At 41.5% G+C, this 18,048-nt stretch overlaps 1 protein-coding gene across 10 annotated transcripts in view; it reads left to right on the forward strand.

Moving 5' to 3' along the window:
- The first annotated feature begins 6,158 nt into the window (after positions 1 to 6,158).
- FBXL2 (F-box and leucine rich repeat protein 2) overlaps positions 6,159 to 18,048 on the forward strand; it is an 86,938-nt gene continuing 75,048 nt past the window's right edge. For 9 of the 10 annotated variants that reach the window (XR_010946909.1, XR_010946910.1, XM_067753627.1 and 6 more), the window contains exon 1: positions 6,159 to 6,273. Coding sequence is in view for 7 of the 10 variants with exons in the window: in XM_067753627.1 (XP_067609728.1) it covers positions 6,271 to 6,273 (3 nt within the window). In the remaining 3 variants the exon portion in view is untranslated. The remainder of the gene's footprint in view (positions 6,274 to 18,048) is intronic. The other variant, XM_067753637.1, reaches the window with a different exon arrangement.

An 18,048-nucleotide genomic window follows, 5' to 3' on the forward strand; every position in this document is an offset into this window, starting at 1 on the left:
TAACTCAAAAACTCTGGCCAGTGGTCTACATTTAGAAAGCCATCTCACTTCTGTGTTTAAGAGAAGATGTGTGTGCTCTGCGTCCATCTCCTCACAGAGCTGTACAAACAGATGTGAGTTAAGGGCATGTACTTTAATGTACACGCAGTCAAACCTCTCTGCTAATGATAATCTGTATTTGCAGCCACTCCCCAGCGCTAGCATCACTGCCTCAGCTCCACCTCAGATCATCAGGCATTAGATTCTCATAAGGAGTGTGCAACCTAGATCCCTTGAATGCACATTTCACAGTAGGGTTTGCATCCCTCACATGCGCAGTTAACCGCAGGGTTCGTGCTCCTATGAGAATCTAATGCTGCCGATGATCTGACAGGAGGTGGAGCTCAGGTGGTAATGCAAGCAATGGGGAGCAGCTGTAAATACAAATGAAGGTTTGCTTGCTCACCCGCCGCTCACCTCCTGCTGCATGGCCCCATTCCTAACAGGCCATGGACTGTTACGGTTCTGTGGCCCAGGGGTTAGGGACCCCTGGGCTGGAGGGAGGACTCCAGAATGGTGCTTGCATCAGTGTCGTTGTGGTAGGACAAGCTCCCCCAAATGGCTACTAGCAGCATCTGTGTCCCCAGGAGGTGTCTCAATTGCTTTCTGCCTCTTTGGGAGGTTCTCCAAAGTCAGCAAATGGATCTGAACCAGGCTCCTTTGAAATTCCTGCCTCTCAGCTGAGTCTTGGAGTATGTGAGATTTTGTGTGTGCCCTTTAAGAGCAGAGTCTTTGTTTCCTACAGCCCTCTGGCTCTCCTACGCAAGCTCCACTGGCCTTCAAAGCCAGATGTTCTGGGAACTCGTTTTCCTGGTGCAGGACCCCAGGCTGGTGAGCTCAATCTGAGGCTCGGATCCCTAACTCCTTGGGGAGAACCTCTGTAATTATGATTATCCTCTCATTTGTGGGTTACCTACCTGAGGGTATGGGTCTTGGCTATATTGCATCTTTGCCCCTCCTATCCATCTCATTATGGTTCTTTTTTCATACCTTTAGTTGTGAAAAATCTTTTCTGCTGGTCTTTAGTTCTCATAGATAGTTGCTCTGTAAATAGTTGTGATTTTGGTTTGCCCATGGGAGGAGGTGAGCTCAGGGTCTTCCTACTTTGCCATCTTGGCCACCCTTGATTATCTTTTCATATGCTATTTGCCATCTGTATATCTTCTTTGATGACGTGTCTGTTCAGATCTTTTGATCATTTTTAAGTTGGGTTGTTTGTTTTCTTATTGTTGAGTTTTAAAAGTGCTTTGTATATTCTGGATACAAGTTCTTTATCAGATATGTGTTTTGCAGATACATTCTCCCAATCTGTGGCTTATTTTTTAATTGTCTTAATTAAACTGCCTTCATTTTTACTACTTTTTTCTTCAACATATGACACGGCTGTGGAGAAATTGGTATCCTTACACACTGTTGGTGGGAATATAAAATGGTGTAGCCACTTTGGAAAGCACTCTGGCAGTACCTCAAATGCTGAAACAGAGTTACCTTATGACCCAGAAATTTTACTTCTAGATATATACCCTAGATATACACCCAAGAGAAACAGGAACACGTGTCTGTATGAAAATGTATTCAGGACTTCCCTGGAGGTCCAGTGGTTAAGACTCTGTGCTCCCAATGAAGGGGGCATGGGTTTGATCCCTGGTCAGGGAAGATCCTGTATGCCACATGGCACGGTCAAAAAAAAAGTGTTCATAAATATTCATAGCAGCATTATTCATGACAGCCAAAAAGATGGAAATGACCATCAGTGAACAAATGGGTAAGCAAAACTGTGGTATATCCTTTCAAGGAATATTATTTGACCATAAAAAGTAATGAAGTACTGGTACGTGCTACAACTTGGATGAATCTTAAAAATGTGCTAAGTAAAAGAAGCCAGTTTCAAAATCCTAATTATTGTATGAATACATTCATATAAACTTTTAGAAAGGGAAATCTATATATTATACAATGGAGTGTTATTCAGTGTTTAAAAAGAAGAAAGTCCTGCTGTTTGTGACATAGATGAACCTTGAGGATACTATGCTAATTGAAAGAAACTGGACACAAAGACAAATACTGCATGATCTCACTTATATGTACATTCTAAAATAGTCAAATGCACAGAGGCAGAGAGTGGAATGGTGGTTACCAGGGGTTGGGGGTAGAGGGAAATGAAGAGATGCTGGTCAAGGGGTACAAAATTTCAGTTATGCAAGATGAATAGGTTTTGGATATCTAATGTATAACAATGTGAATATAGTTAACAATACTGTTTTGTGTACTTGACATTTGCTAAGAAGGTAGATCTTAAGAGTTATCACTGAAAGAAAGAAAGAGAAAGAAAAATAGTGGTAACTATGTGAGGTAATGGGTATGTTAACTGAATTGTGGTCATTATTTCACAATGTATACATATATCAAATCATCACGTTGTACACCTTAAATATGTACAATTTTAAATTGTCAATTATACCTCAGTAAATCTGGGGAAAAAAGAATAAATGGATTCAAGGTGAAAAGTTCCAAAGAGGGATATATCATATTGATACAAAGACAAATTATCAAGATTAATTATAGTTGAGAGTATGTATGAGCAACAACATAGCTTTAAAAAAAACACAGCTTGGGCTTCCATGGTGGTGCAGTGGTTAATGAAACTTAATGAAACTTAAAAGCTTTTGCGCAGCAAAGGAAACCATAAAGAAGACCAAAAGACAACCCTCAGAATGGGAGAAAATATTTGCAAATGAAGCAACTGACAAAGGATTAATCTCCAAAATTTATAAGCAGCTCATGCAGCTTAATAACAAAAAAACAAACAACCCAATCCAAAAATGGGCAGAAGACCTAAATAGACATTTCTCCAAAGAAGATATACAGAGTGCCAACAAACACATGAAAGAATGCTCAACATCACTAATCATTAGAGAAATGCAAATCAAAACTACAATGAGATATCATCTCACACCAGTCAGAATGGCCATCATCAAAAAATCTAGAAACAATAAATGCTGGAGAGGGTGTGGAGAAAAGGGAACCCTCTTACACTGTTGGTGGGAATGTAAATTGATACAGCCACTGTGGAGAACAGTATGGAGGTTCCTTAAAAAGCTACAAATAGAACTCCCATATGACCCAGCAATCCCACTACTGGGCATATACCCTGAGAAAACCAAAATTCAAAAAGAGTCATGTACCAAAATGTTCATTGCAGCTCTATTTACAATAGCCCAGAGATGGAAACAACCTAAGTGTCCATCAACAGATGAATGGATAAAGAAGATGTGGCACATATATACAATGGAATATTACTCAGCCATAAAAAGAGATGAAATTGAGCTATTTGTAATGAGGTGGATAGACCTAGAGTCTGTCATACAGAGTGAAATAAGTCAGAAAGAGAGAGACAAATACCGTATGCTAACACATATATATGGAATTTAAGAAAAAAAAACATGTCATGAAAAACCTAGGGGTGAAACAGGAATAAAGACACAGACTTACTAGAGAATGGACTTGAGGCTATGGGGAGGGGGAAGGGTAAACGGTGACAAAGCGATAAAGAGGCATGGACATATATACACTACCAAACGTAAGGTAGATAGCTAGTGGGAAGCAGCCGCATAGCACAGGGAGATCAGCTCGGTGCTTTGTGACCGCCTGGAGGGGTGGGATAGGGAGGGTGGGAGGGAGGGAGACGCAAGCGGAAGAGATATGGGAATATATGTATATATATAACTGATTCATTTTGTTGTGAAGCTGAAACTAACATACCATTGTAAAGCAATTATACTCCAATAAAGATGTTAAAAAAAAAAGAATCCGCCTGCCAATGCAGGGGACATGGGTTCGAGCCCTGGTCTGGGAAGATCCCACATGCTGCGGAGCAACTAAGCCTGTGTGCCACAACTACTGAGCCTGCACTCTAGAGGCCACAAGCCACAACTACTGAGCCCGCGTGCCACAAAAACTGAAGTCCGTGTGCCTAGAGCTGGTGCTCTGCAACAAGAGAAGCCACCACAATGAGAAGCCCGCACACTGCAATGAAGAGTAGCCCCCACTCGCCACAACTAGAGAAAGACTGCATGCAGCAACAAAGGCCCAACTCAGCCTAAAATAAATAAATAAATTAAAAAATGTATAAAAACAAAACAAAAAACCACACAGCTTTATTGAAATATAAGTCACATACTATGCATTTCACACAAACTGTACAACGCAGTGGTTTTTAGTATATTCATAGATGTGTGCAACCATCACCACAGTCAACTTTAAATTTATTAATTTATTTAATTTTTGGCTGCAGTGGGTCTTCGCTGCTGCACGTGGGCTTTCTCTAGTTGCAGTGAGCAGGGGCTACTCTTTGTTGTGGGGCGCAGGCTTCTCATTGTGGTGGCTTGTCTTGTTGCAGAGCACAGGCTCTAGGCGCGTGGGCTTCAGTAGTTGTGGCACACGGGCTTCAGTAGTTGTGATTTGCGGGCTCTAGAGCGCAGGCTCACTAGTTGTGGCGCACGGGCTTAGTTGCTCCGCGGCATGTGGGATCTTCCCGGACCAGGGCTCGAACCCGTGTCACCTGCATTGGCAGGCGGATTCTTAACCACTGCGCCACCAGGGAAGCCCCCCCAGTCAACTTTAGAACACTTTCATCACCTCAAAAAGAAACCTCGTACCCTTTAGTTATTATCTCTTCCTCCACCACTCCTAACCCAGCTGTGAACAACCAGTAATCTACTTTCTATCACTACAAATTCTCTTCCTCTTCACAGGGCTTTCTGGTGTTGATTGTTGAGGGCTACAGTTGTCCATTTGTTTAGGGAGAGTAAGAAACTTGGATCAAAAATCTTATTGGGGCTATATTTAAGTGTGGGATGTCTATTAGACATTCAAGGGGAGATGACAGATCCGCTGTTGAGTATGTCTCTTCATAGATTTAATGGGCTGGATTTGAGGATATCTAAAGTTCCTGTCAACCATATTAAAAACATCCAACAAGTTGTTGAATGATTAAATAATTTAGAGTATATACATACAATGCTATGACATGAATTGGCATGCAAGGATACTTTTTTTTTTTTTTTTTTTTTTTGCGGTACGCGGGCCTCTCACTGTTGTGGCCTCTCCCGTTGCGGAGCACAGGCTCCGGACGTGCAGGCTCAGCGGCCATGGCTCATGGGCCCAGCCGCTCCGCGGCATGTGGGATCTTCCCGGACCGGGGCATGAACCCGTGTCCCCTGCATCGGCAGGCGGACTCTCAACCACTGCGCCACCAGGGAAGCCCAAGGATAATTTTTAAATTGAAAAAAGTAGATAATAAAAGTGCGTATCGTTTGCTTCCATTTCCAAGAATACAACGTATTATAATAATATACATTTTGTTGCGGGCTTGGAAGCAGATAGACTAAAATATAAGCAGTGGTTATATCAAGGGCTGAGATTTGGTGTGGTTTTATTCTTTTTAATTCGTTATTGTTTAAAATGTCTCCAGGACTTCCCCGGTGGCACACAGGTTAAGAATCTGCCTGCTAGTGCAGGGGACACAGGTTCGAGCCCTGGTCCGGGAAGATCCCACATGCCGCGGAGCAACTAAGCCCGTGCGCCACAGCTACTGAGCCTGTGCTCTAGAGCCCGTGAGCCACAACTACTGAACCCGTGAGCCACAACTACTGAGCCCACGTGCCACAACTACTGAAGCCTGTGCGCCTAGAGCCCGTGCTCTGTAACGAGAGAAGCCACCGCAGTGAGAAGCCTGTGCACCACAACAAAGAGTAGCCCCGGCTGACCGCAACTAGAGAAAGCCCGCGTGCAGCACGAAGACCCAACGCAGCCAAAAATAAATAAATAAATACATTTAAATAGATAAATAAAATGTCTCAAATAATCATGTGTTACCTGTGTAATCAAGGTAACTTAAATAAAGTTTCTTAAATAAGGTAAGTCCATAAAGGCCTTTCCCATCAGGTCCGGGTCATCTGTCAGGTGAAGGATGTCAAGGTGATCAGGGTGATGAGGGACAGATGCAAAGGCGGAAAGCCAAAGAGGCCCCGCCCAAGAGCCGAATCGTGGGGGGCGGGGGGCGGTCCAAAGGGCACCGCCCCTGCGCGTCATGTGCTGTCCGGCAGCCAATGGCCGCCTCTGAGCCCACCTAGGGGACGGGGCGGGGCGCCCAGTTGGCGTCACCAGGACAACGGGCGTTGCCGGCGCCGTGTGACTCTGGGCTGTGGGCGCGCCTGTGGCTCTTCGGCCATGGTGAGTTTGGGGCCCTCGCAGCCCGGCCGCCTGGCCCTTTCCCCCCCGGGCTGCGTCGCAGGGCGGCCGCCTTCTGGGCTGGGGCGGGCGGCGCCGGGGTCGCAGAGAGGCCGGGCTGCGGCCTGCGGGGCTCCCGGGCAGGGCAGGACTGGGCGGACCCGCGGGAGGGGGACCCCTTGGAGAGCCGGAGCGCCCGCCCGCTGCCCAGGGCCGCGTTCTCACCTTTGAGTGCCTGGCTGGGACCCCCAACCGGCCGGTCGCCGGACAGCGTGACGCTGTTTGGCCCCGGCGAGCCTAGGAAGCCACTCAGAGAGGGTGTGGTTAGAAAAAAATAAAAAAGGATATGTATGAGTATCATATGCCATATATATTCATACCAACGCTATATTGTAGTCTACGTGCTTCCTGTCTTGTTTCTATGCAGTTATGTTAGTAATATACAAATAGGTATTTCTTTGAAATTCATTCTGACAGGGTTTTTAGCATGTGGAAATTTAAATGTGTAATTTGGGAGATTCCTCCCTCCTTTTTAAAAATGGGGACATTAAGCTGGAGTTTTTTCGTGCATGCAGCACCCTTACTCAGGGATTCAATTCATAATTCGTGCGTGGTAAACGTCTTAAATCATTACCTTTATTCAATAAACTTGAGAGTGAATGGACATTCCCACCTGGTCCCCATTAAGCACGTTTTTTAAAAACCTAACCTGAAGACTCAGCTCAGATATTGGCTTGAATAGGCAGGATTCAGGGAATTGCCAACCAGATGTGTGAATTCTCCAGAAGCCTCCAAAGGGTGTGAAAGAAGAGAGGGGCTGGATTCTCTGCTTGGGGACACACCTTTGGTATAGAATATTTGAGAGGGAGTGGGGGTGGGGAATAAGAAAATGCCTAGTTCGAGAAACAGTTTCTGTAACTGTTCGTAATTCCGTGTAGATTTGCTCCTTATCTGCAGGGGTTAGTGGAAGAGCTAATAAGCTGAGGATGCAGGGTGCTCCCCAAGTGGCAGTCAGCCTTCTGGAGAGAGAAACTGCCCATTGGAATCCTGGCTAGCTCTGTGTTTTCTTAATAATTAAGGTAGTAAGGGAATGTGGATGATCTGTGTCTCATTGACTCTGGAAAAACAACCGCCAGGTGTGTGGCCTGTTGATAGCAGGAAAAAAAATCACCCACAAATTAACAGCAGTGCCTTCTTTATTTTGTGTATGTTTCTTTCAAATTCTGAATTGCTTTAAGTGAAAATTAATGGAGCCAGCAAGAGTTTCAGGAAATGAATTTTACAAAAATCTGTTTTAAATGTTGCAGTGCCTTGCTTTTACATGTTATCTGTGTGAAAAGCCCTTATGATTATAGGAAGGAGAAAAAGAATATTCAGGAGTTACATATTCACAGCTTTCTCTCTGAAGTCTCATATTCCTCCTGTTGTCCATTTTCCTTTTCTTCTCCTTTGTCTACCCCTTGCATCCTGACCCACAGTCCACCTTGATTCACTATTGTAAATTTTAGAGTTTTATTTACTCTAAAATAAAAGCATTTTATTGTACTTATGTACTAGTGGTTGCTTTGCTAAACTTAGAAATGCTTTGCTTTTTGTATATCTTTAAGCATTAAGAATTTAATTCATGGAAGGGATTTAATTGGGTGTAAGATGATGTCTGGGCTCCAGGGGAAAAGGGGAATGGCTGGTATAGCAGTGGGGATGAGGAGGCTGCTTCTGTAGTCCCCCAAACTGTATTCGAGATCATAACATAACCCTTCATTAAATGCTTGAATCTAAACATACAGCTTTAGCATTTGATATTTATGACTTTGCACATGAATTTTGGAACTCTGCTTAGCTATTTCTCAATGAAAGTTTCTTCAATTAAGCCACTTGTTTCTATTGCCTTTAAATAATAATGAGAGCTGACATTTATTGTGTGCATTTTATGTGAGACATTTTTATAAGCACCTTACGTGTCTTAATTAACCATCACAACCACCTTATGAGGAGAATACCTTTCCCCATTTGAGAGGTGAGGAAATTGAGGCACAGAGAGGTAAAGTAACTTGCCCCAGTCACCCAGCCAGATTTCAAAACCAGGCGTCTTGTCTCAGAACCTGCTTATGGGACTTCCCTGGTGGCGCAGTGGTTAAGAATCTACCTGCTAGTGAAGGGGACACGGGTTCGAGCCCTGGTCCGGGAAGATCCCACAAGCAACTAAGCCCGTGTGCCACAGCTACTGAGCCTGCGTTACCACAACTACTGAAGCCCGTGTTCCTAGAGCCCGTGCTCCACAACGAAGAGTAGCCACCGCTCGACACAACTAGAGAAAGCCTGTGTGCAGCAACAAAGACTCAATGCAGCCATAAATAAGTAAATTAATTAATTAAAAAAAAAAAGAACCTGCTTATGGTTTTGGATTATAATGTATAGTGTATCATTATATGTTCCTCAATGTATATGCTATTTATATGTTATGAAATTAGTTTTCTCTCTTACTTGGATTTTAATGTTTTGAGCACTTATGTATACAAACACTTACTTGTATTTTGTTGTTCTTGGCACTGGACTGGACGCTGTAGAACAGAGTAGGCACTCCTAACCTTCTCTCCTCTCCTCTTTCACACAGATGAGATGAAGAGGCATCAGTGAAGACAGATTATTGGATTAGGGTTCATACTCATGGCTGTAATAGCATTTAAAGTTTCTCCTGTCATTTCAGTTTGTGCTCAGGAATTGGCACCTGCTTTTGTGAATCACAAAGACCAGCTTTTTTTTTTTTTTAAATTTTATTGACATGTAGTTGATTTGCAATGTGGTGCCAATCTCTGCTGTACAGCAGAGTGACTCAGTTATACACATACAAACATTCTTTTTTTTAAATATTCTTTTCTATTATGATTTATCCCAGGAGATTGGATATAGTTCCCTGTGCTATACAGTAGGACCTTGTTGTTTATCCATTCTATATATAATAGTTTGCATCTGCTAACCCCAAACTCCCACTCCATCCCTCCCCTAACCCCCTCCCCGCTGGCAGCCACAAGTCTGTTCTCTATGTCTGTGAGTCTGTTTCTGTTTTATAGATAGGTTCACTTGTGTCATGTTGTAGATTCCACATATAAATGATATCATATGGTATTTGTCTTTCTCTTTCTGACTTCATTTAGCATGATAATCTTTGGTTGTATCCATGTTGCTGCAAATGGCATTATTTCATTCTTTTTTTTTTTTTTTTTGCGGTACGCGGGCCTCTCACTGTCGCGGCCTCTCCCGTTGCGGAGCACAGGCTCCGGATGCGCAGGCTCAGCGGCCATGGCTCATGGGCCCAGCCGCTCCGCGACATGTGGGATCTTCCCAGACCGGGGCATGAACCCGTGTCCCCTGCATCGGCAGGTGGACTCTCAACCACTGCACCACCAGGGAAGCCCTATTTCATTGTTGTTTATGCTGAGTAAGTAGTATTCCATTGTGTATATGTACCACATCTTCTTTATCCATTCATCCGTCAGTGGACATTTAGGTTGTTTCCATGTCTTGGCTATTGTGAGTAGTGCTGCTGTGAACATAGGGGTGCATGTATCTTTTTGAATTATAGTTTTCTCTGGGTATGTGCCCAGGAGTGGGATTGCTGGATCATATGGTAATTCGATTTTTAGTTTTCTGAGGAACCTCCATACTATTTTCCACAATGGCTGCACCAACTTACATTCCCACCGACAGTGTAGGAGGGTTCCCTTTTCTCCACACCCTCTCTAGCACGTGTTATTTGTAGACTTTTTAATGATGGCCATTCTGAGCGGTGTCAGGTGGTACCTCACTGTAGTTTTGATTTGCATTTCTCTAATGATTAGTGATGTTGAGCATCTTTCCATGTGCCTACTGGCCATCTGTATGTCTTCTTTGGAGGAATGTCTATTAAGGCAGTGGTCCCCAACCTTTTTGGCACCAGGGACCGGTTTCATGGAAGACAGTTTTTCCACTGGGGTGGGGGGTGCAGTGGGATATGATGGTTCAGGCGGTAATGCGAGTGATGGTTAGCGGCATATGAAGCTTCGCTCACTTGCCTGCTGCTCACCACCTGCTGTGTGGCCCTGTTCCTAACAGGCCACGGACCTGTAGTTGTCCGCGGCCCGGGGGTTGGGGACCCCTGTATTAAGGTTTTCTGCCCATTTGTCTTTTTTTAAAAAAGATTTTTTTGATGTGGACCATTTTTTAAAGTCTTTACTGAATTTGCTACAATATTGCTTCTGTTTTATGTTTTGTTTTTTTGCCCACGAGGCATGTGGGAATTGTAGCTCCCTGACCAGGGATCAAACCCGTACTCCCTGCATTAGAAGGTGAAGTCTCAACCACTGGACTGCCAGGGAAGTCCCCTTCTGCCCATTTTTCGATTGCGTTGTTTGTTTTTTTGTTGTTGAGTTGTATGAGCCGTTTGTATATTTTGGAGATTAAGCCCTTGTTGGTCTCATCATTTGCGAATATTTTCTCCCATTCCGTAGGTTGTCTTTTCTTTTCTTTCTTTCTTTTTTTTTTCTTATGGTTTCCTTTGCTGTGTAAAAGCTTGTAAGTTTATTAGGTCCCATTTGTTTATTTTTGTTTTTATTTCTATTGCCTCGGGAGACTGACCTAAGAAAGCATTGGTATGATTTATAAGACCAGCTTTTAATGTAAAGCCATTTAGAATTGGGTGATGAAACTATTTTTAAAAGTAAAATTTTATTTTCTGAGATTTTTCCTAATAAAAAATTTCACATTTATTTTAGTTGTATATGCTAAAACTTTATAAAAAGACATCAAATAACTATTTAAACTTTAATTCGTATGGATTAAAATATATGTTGGGATACTTCTTGTCATCAGGTTTTTGTTATTGCTTACCACTTTAGCTTGTAAGGCAGATTTATTTTTTGGAAATAATAAAATAACGTATCATACAGTTTTCCCATTTTAATTCATTTTATTTGGATTTTCTCCCTATTTTGGCCTTTCCTTTCTGTATTTGCCTGTGGTTAGGACTTCTCAGAGGAGTTGAGAAGCACAATAAAATATATTTTATTTTACAGGCAGTTTTGGTCTCTTTGCCATCACATGGTATAGTTAAGAGGGATTATATAATGAGATCTGTGTTAATAGATATTACAAGACGTTTCTCTATGTATTAATTTTTCTACTCTTGTCAAAATTTGGTCTCGCTTTTGGCTGCACTGGGGTGGGGACACATAATTTTTAGTAATTATAACAATAACTCGCTTTCATGGAACCGTTCCACTGTGCCCAGTTTTAGGCTGATCACTTCACGTTTATCTCATTTAACCCTTCTAACATCGCTATGAGATTAACATCATTGTACCCACTTAACAGGCCTAGTTGATTAGGCAGTTTGCCCAAGGTCACATAGTTGGTGAGTGGCAGAGCCAGGATTTGAACTCAACTAGTCTGTCTCCAAAGTCTGATGTCTTAACCATTGCACCATGGCTTCTTCCCAAACTAAAGATTGTACCCAGTGCCTGGCATGAACATACTACCCCAAGAATAAGAGTCTTGGTGTCTTGTCAGCTGAGCCAGCAAGCTCTTTTTCTTTTATGACAGACTGTCTATTATGATGTTGTGTAATGACATCCTGAAGAATTTACTTGGGGTTTTTTTTTTTTTTTTAATAACAGTACAGCCCACCAAAGCTCAGATATGGGCAGCCATAGGTTGGGCTACACTTTTACTTCTGCCTTCCCTGCCTCATTTTGTGTCTCACCTCTACCCTGTGTAGTGTCTACCTCAGCCACTGCCACTTCCAGCACTGGGGTGGTTGGAGCAGAGGGGTCTGGGGAAGCAGAACAGGGCAGTCATTGGGAAAGCTTTTGTGGGGTCACACTCATGGTTCAAACCCAGCTTTTCCAGTTCTCAGTGCTGCCCGTGTAATTGTGTCTTTCTATTAAATTTTCTGTCTCATGGTTTTCTAGCCAGCAAATGTTTGTCCCACTATATGCCAGTCACTGTTTTAGGTAGTGGGTATCCAGTAGTGAATGAAACAGGGAAGCCTCTGCCCTCATGGAGTTTATGTTCTAGCAGTGGGAAGACAGATAATAAACATACAGATAAGGTGGTGAAGAGTGCTTTGGAGAAAAAGAAAGCTGAGTAAGAGAAAGGAAGTTTTGCAGGATGGGTGAGTGGATGAGAAGTGGGAGGACTTGCTTTTTATGTAGGTGGAAGGGAAGGCCTCTCTGATAAGGTGACATCTGAGCAGAGGATATGTCATGGGAATGCCTAGAGAAAGACCATTTCAGGAAAGGACACAAGTGTAAGGGTCCTGGGGCACTGCCTGGTGTGTTGGAGAAACAGCAAGGAAAACAGTGAGGCTGGAGTGGAGTAAGACGTGGCAAGAGGGAAGACCAAGGTAGTCAGTGAAACCAGATCACCTAGGACTTATAAGCCATTTAAAGGAGTTTGCCTTTTCCTTTGAGGGAAGGGGAAATGATTGGTAAAGTTTAAGAAGAATGACAGAATATGACTTATATTTTATAAAAGGACCATTCTGTCTGCTATGTGGAAAATACATGTGGGGTAGGAGGGAGGGGAGAAAGGACAAGAACAGAGGAGACCAGAGAGGACATTATTATGGTGCAGTCATCCATAGGATTGGCTGTGGAATAGAAAAGAAAAGGAAGTCAAGGATGGTTCAGTGATTTGAGCCTGAGCAATAGGAACAGGTTGTCATTTGCTGAGATGAAGACTATGGGAGGAGTAAATTTAGAGTAGGAATGAAGAAAGGAGTTGGTTTTGGACTTGATAAATTTGTGACCCTTATTAGACATCTAAAATTGAAAGGCACCTAAAGCCACACAATTACGTTTTCAGAAACAGTGGGATATTTTAAAAACACAAACTTAATTGAATCTTGAAATAATTAGATTTGGAAGAGACTTTTGAGTTTCTCTAGTACAGTCCTTTCATTTTACAAATTAGAAATACTGAGAGGTTAAATGCCTTCCCCAGAGTCAAATAGCCCTTACTACCTGTTGTGCAGTACAAAGAACCCTAGACTTGGAGTCAGGAGATACAAGTTTATACTGTAGTTTTTCTGGGTTTTTTTTTTTTTTTTGGTTGTTGCTTGTTTGTTTTTAATGCTAAACCTTGGGCAAGTCATTTATCTGCTCCAAGTCTGTTTTTCTTCTATCAGAATGGATAATAAAGACTTCCACTTTCTGTTAGGACTTGGAAAGTTGCAAAAATTAGACATTGCTGTTTCTACCCTAACAGTGGGAAAAGATAGAGAAGCTAGAAGATCACAGTTCTTTAAAAACCCTCTAGAGAGCTGAGGACACAAAGAAATCTAAATGAATTAAAATCCAGGATGTAATGTGCCCTTCCCAGAAAAAAGGAGACACATAGGTAACTTTCATCCGTGGTGGGGACAGCAGGAGGAAGAAGACTCTGCTATAGACAGCTTGGAGAAATCAGCCAAACTTTTACTGCATGGGGGCTGGAGTGACATTTGGAACCCTGAGGAACCCCAGCTGCAGAGCTAGGCTGCACCTACCTCTCTTTCCCATGGGCCTTCACTGAGTACATGGATGTAGACCTGTGCTGGAGGCTGGGGCCAAGGGAAGAGAGCTGAGAACATCCTTGTGGTGGGCGGAGCCTTCTGAAGGCTTGGGGCAGGGCAGGAGAGTAGCAGAAACCTCTCTGAGGCGCTGGGGGCTTTCGCCAAATGTAAGGCAGGGCCACAATGGATGGGGCCCAGGGGAGAGCTAAGAAATGTCCCTCTATGGCTATCCAGGTTTTCAATCAGGATAAGGCAAAAGGCTTTCAGACGGTGGAGTTAGAGTAACAGGGCAGAGAGAGAGCTCCTTAAGGAATGGACAGTAGAGGGTGCCTCTGCAGAGCAAAGTACTCCCCAGCTGGTAGCCAGAATGTAAAACAGAGAGTGCTCGCTAGCAGCCTGGTTGTACAGCTCAAAGAGATCTAGTGCTCAGATCCCAACTTCTCTTGAAGGTGAGCTTCTGATGTCACCCTAAAAAAATTTTAAACCATTCTTGAACTGAATCTGACTAATGCTACAACAAATCTGAAACCCAGGTCAACTAGAGATTAAAAGGATTCAATACCCACCCCCGCGCCCCCACCCCCCAGCAACCTAATTGAAGGAGGAACTGCCCTTTATGGAGGTAAATTGCTTTAAAAAAATTCAGGTGTAATTGACATATAACATACTAGTTTAAGCTGTACAACAGAATGATTTGATATTTGTATATATTGTACAGTGATCACCACAATAAGTCTAGTTAACATCTGTCACCATACATAGTTAGAGAATTTTTTTTCTTGTGAGGAGAATTTTTAAGATTTACTCTTCTAGCACTTTCAAATATGCCATACAGTATTAATCACTATAGTTACCATGCTGTATATTACATCCCTATGACTTATTCATGTTATAACTGGAAGTTTGTACCTTTTGACCCCCTTCATCCATTTTGCCCACCCTCCCATTCCCCACCTCTGGAACCATAAATCTGTATATATATGAGCTCATTTTTTTTTATGATTACACATATAAGATCATTTGTCTTTCAAAGTGTTTGTCTTTCATTGTGTGACTTATTTCACTTAGCATAATGCCCTCAAAGTCCATCCATGTTGTTGCAAGTGTGAAAATTTTCCTTCTTTTTTATGGTTGAATAATATTCCATTGTATATATCTACCATATTTTCTTTATCCATTCATTTATCGATAGACATTTCAGTTGTTTCCATATCTTGACTATTGTACATAATGCTTCAGTGAACATAGGAGTGCCTATATCTTTTGAAACAATGTTTTTGTTTTCTTCAGAAAAATACCCTGAAGTGGAATTCCTGGATCGTATGGTAGTTCTGTTTTTTAATTTGTTGAGGAACCTCCATACTGTTTTCCACAGTGGCTGCATCAATTTACATTCCTACCAACAGTGCATAAGGGTTCCCTTTTTTCCACATTCTCACTAATACTTGTTATTTGTTGTCTTTTTGGTAATAGCCATTCTGACAGGTGTGAGGTGGTATCTCATTGTGGTTTTGATTTGTATTTCCCTGATGATTAGTGATGTTGAGCACCTATTCATGTACTTGTTGGCCATCTGTATGTCTTTGGAAAGATATCTACTTAGATCCTTTCTCCATCTTTTAATTGGATTTCTTGTTGGATATTAACTTCTTATCAAATATATGATTTGTAAAATCATTCAGTAGGTTATATTTTCATTTTGTTGATGGTTTGCTTTGCTGAGCAGAAGCTTTTTAGTTTGATGTAGTCCAACTTGTTTATTTTTGCTTTTGTTGCCTTTTCTTTTGGTGTCAAGTCCAAAAAATCATCTCCATAACTTATGTCAAGGAGCTTACAGCCTGTTATTTTCTAGGAGTGTTATGTTTTCAGATCTTACATTGAAAGCCTGTCAACCATTCTAAGTTAATTTTTGTGTATGGTATAAGACAGGGATCCAGTTTCATTCTCTTGCATGTGGCTGTCCCGTTTTCCCAGCACCATTTATTGAAGAGACTGTCTTTTCTCCATTGTATATTCTTTCTTCCTTTGTCATAAGTTAATTAACTATAAGTGTGTGGGTTTACTTCTGGGCTGTCTATTCTGTTCCATTGATCTGTGTATCTGTTTTTCTACTAGTACCATACTTTTTGATTACTCTAGCTTTGTAGTATACTCTGAAGTCAGGGAGCATGATTCCTCCAGCTCTGTTCTTCTTTCCCAAGATGGTTTTATTTATTCGAGGTCTTTTGTGTTTCCATACAAATTTTGAGATTATTTGTTCTAGTTCTATGAAAAGTGCCCTGGGTATATTTTGATAGGGATTGCATTGAATCTATAGATTGCCTTGGGTAGTATGGTCACTTTAACAATATTAATTTTTCCAATACAAGAATACAAGGTATATCTTTTCATCTGTTTGTGTCATCTTCAGTTTCTTCACCTTATAGTTTTATAGTCTTAATGTCTTACAGTTTTCTGAATACAGGTCTTTTACCTCCTTAGGTAGGTTTATTTGTAATTATTTTATTCTTTTTAATGAGATGGTAAATGAGATTGTTTCCTTTTTATTTTTCTTATAAGATTTAATTTTATTTATTTTTGGCTGTGTTGGGTCTTCATTGCTGCACGTGCACTTTCTCTAGTTGTGGCGAGTGGGGCTACTCCTTGTTGCAGTGCGTGGGTTTCTTGTTGCAGTGGCTTCTCTTGTTGCGGAGCACAGGCTCTAGGTATGCGGATTTCAGTAGTTGCAGCATGCAGGCTCAGTAGTTGTGGTGCATGGGCTTAGTTGCTCTGTGGCATGTGGGATCTTCCTGGACCAGGGATTGAACCCATGTCCCGTGCACTGACGGGTGGATTCCTATCCACTGCGCCACCAGGGAAGTCCCTGTTTCCGTATCTTACAGTTTGTTGTCAATGCATAGAAATGCAACAGATTTCTGTATATCAGTTTTGTATCCTGCAACTTTACCAGATTCATTAATAAGCTGTAGTAGTTTCTGGTGGCATCTTTAGGATTTTCTACACTTAGTATCATGCAAACAGTGACAGTTTTACTTCTTCCTTTCCAAATTTGGATTTATTTCTTTTTCTTGTCTGATTGCTGTGGCTAGGACTTCCAGTACTCTGTTGAATAAAAGTGGTGAGAGTGGGCATGTAATTAACCCACCTAAATGCTTTCAGCTTCTCACCATTGAGTATGATGTTAGCTGTGGGTTTGTCATATATGGCCTTTAGTATGTTGATGTATGTTTCCTCTAGGCCCACTTTCTAGAGAGTTTTTATCATAAATCAGTGTCGAATATTGTCAAAAGCTTTTTCTGCATCTGTTGAAATAATCATATGGTTTTTATTCTTCAGTCTGTTAACGTGGTGTATCACATTGATTTTGAAGATATTGAAAAATTCTTGCATCCCTGGGATAAATCCCACTTGATTATGGCATATGATTCTTTTAATGTATTGTGGGGATCAGTTTGCTAATATTGTGTTGAGGATTTTTGCATCTTGTTCATCAGTGATATTGGCCTGTGATTTTCTTTTTTTGTGATATCCTTGGTTTTGGTATCAGGGTGATGCTGGCCTCACAGAATGAATTTGGAAGTGTTCCTTCCTCTGCAGTTTCTTTTTTTGGGGAGGGAGAATAGTTTGAGAAGGATAGGTGTTAACTCTTATGTAAATGTTTAGTAGAATTCACCTGTGAAGCCATCTGGTCCTGGTCTTTTCTTTGTTGGGAGTTTTTAAATTACTGATTCAATTCCATTACTGGTAATTGGTCTGTTCATATTTTCTATTTCTTCCTGGTTCAATCTTGGGAGATTGTACATTTCTAAGAATTTGTCCATTTCTTCTAAGCTGTCCATTTTATTGGCATATAGTTGTTTGATCACTGTTGTCTATGATCCTTTGTATTTCTGTGGTGTCACTTGTAACTTCTTTTCCATCTCTGATTTCATTGGGTTTTCTTGATAAATTTGGCTAAAGGTTTATCGATTTTGTTTATCTTTGCAAAGAACCAACTTTTAGTTTCATTGATCTTTTCTATTTTTTTAGTCTCTATTTCATTTATTTCTGCTCTGATCTTTATGATTTCTTTCCTTCTACTAACTTTGGGTTTTGTTTGTTCTTTCTCTAGTTCCTTTAGATGTAAGTTTAGGTTGTTTGAGATTTTTCTTGTTTCCTGAGGTAAACTTGTATTGCTGTAAACTCCTCTTAGAACTGTTTTTGCTGCATCCCATTGGTTTTGGATCATCGTGTTTTCATTTTCATTTGTC

This window comes from Pseudorca crassidens, chromosome 10 (genome assembly GCF_039906515.1).
Source record: "Pseudorca crassidens isolate mPseCra1 chromosome 10, mPseCra1.hap1, whole genome shotgun sequence".
Classification (NCBI taxonomy): Eukaryota; Metazoa; Chordata; class Mammalia; order Artiodactyla; family Delphinidae; genus Pseudorca; species Pseudorca crassidens.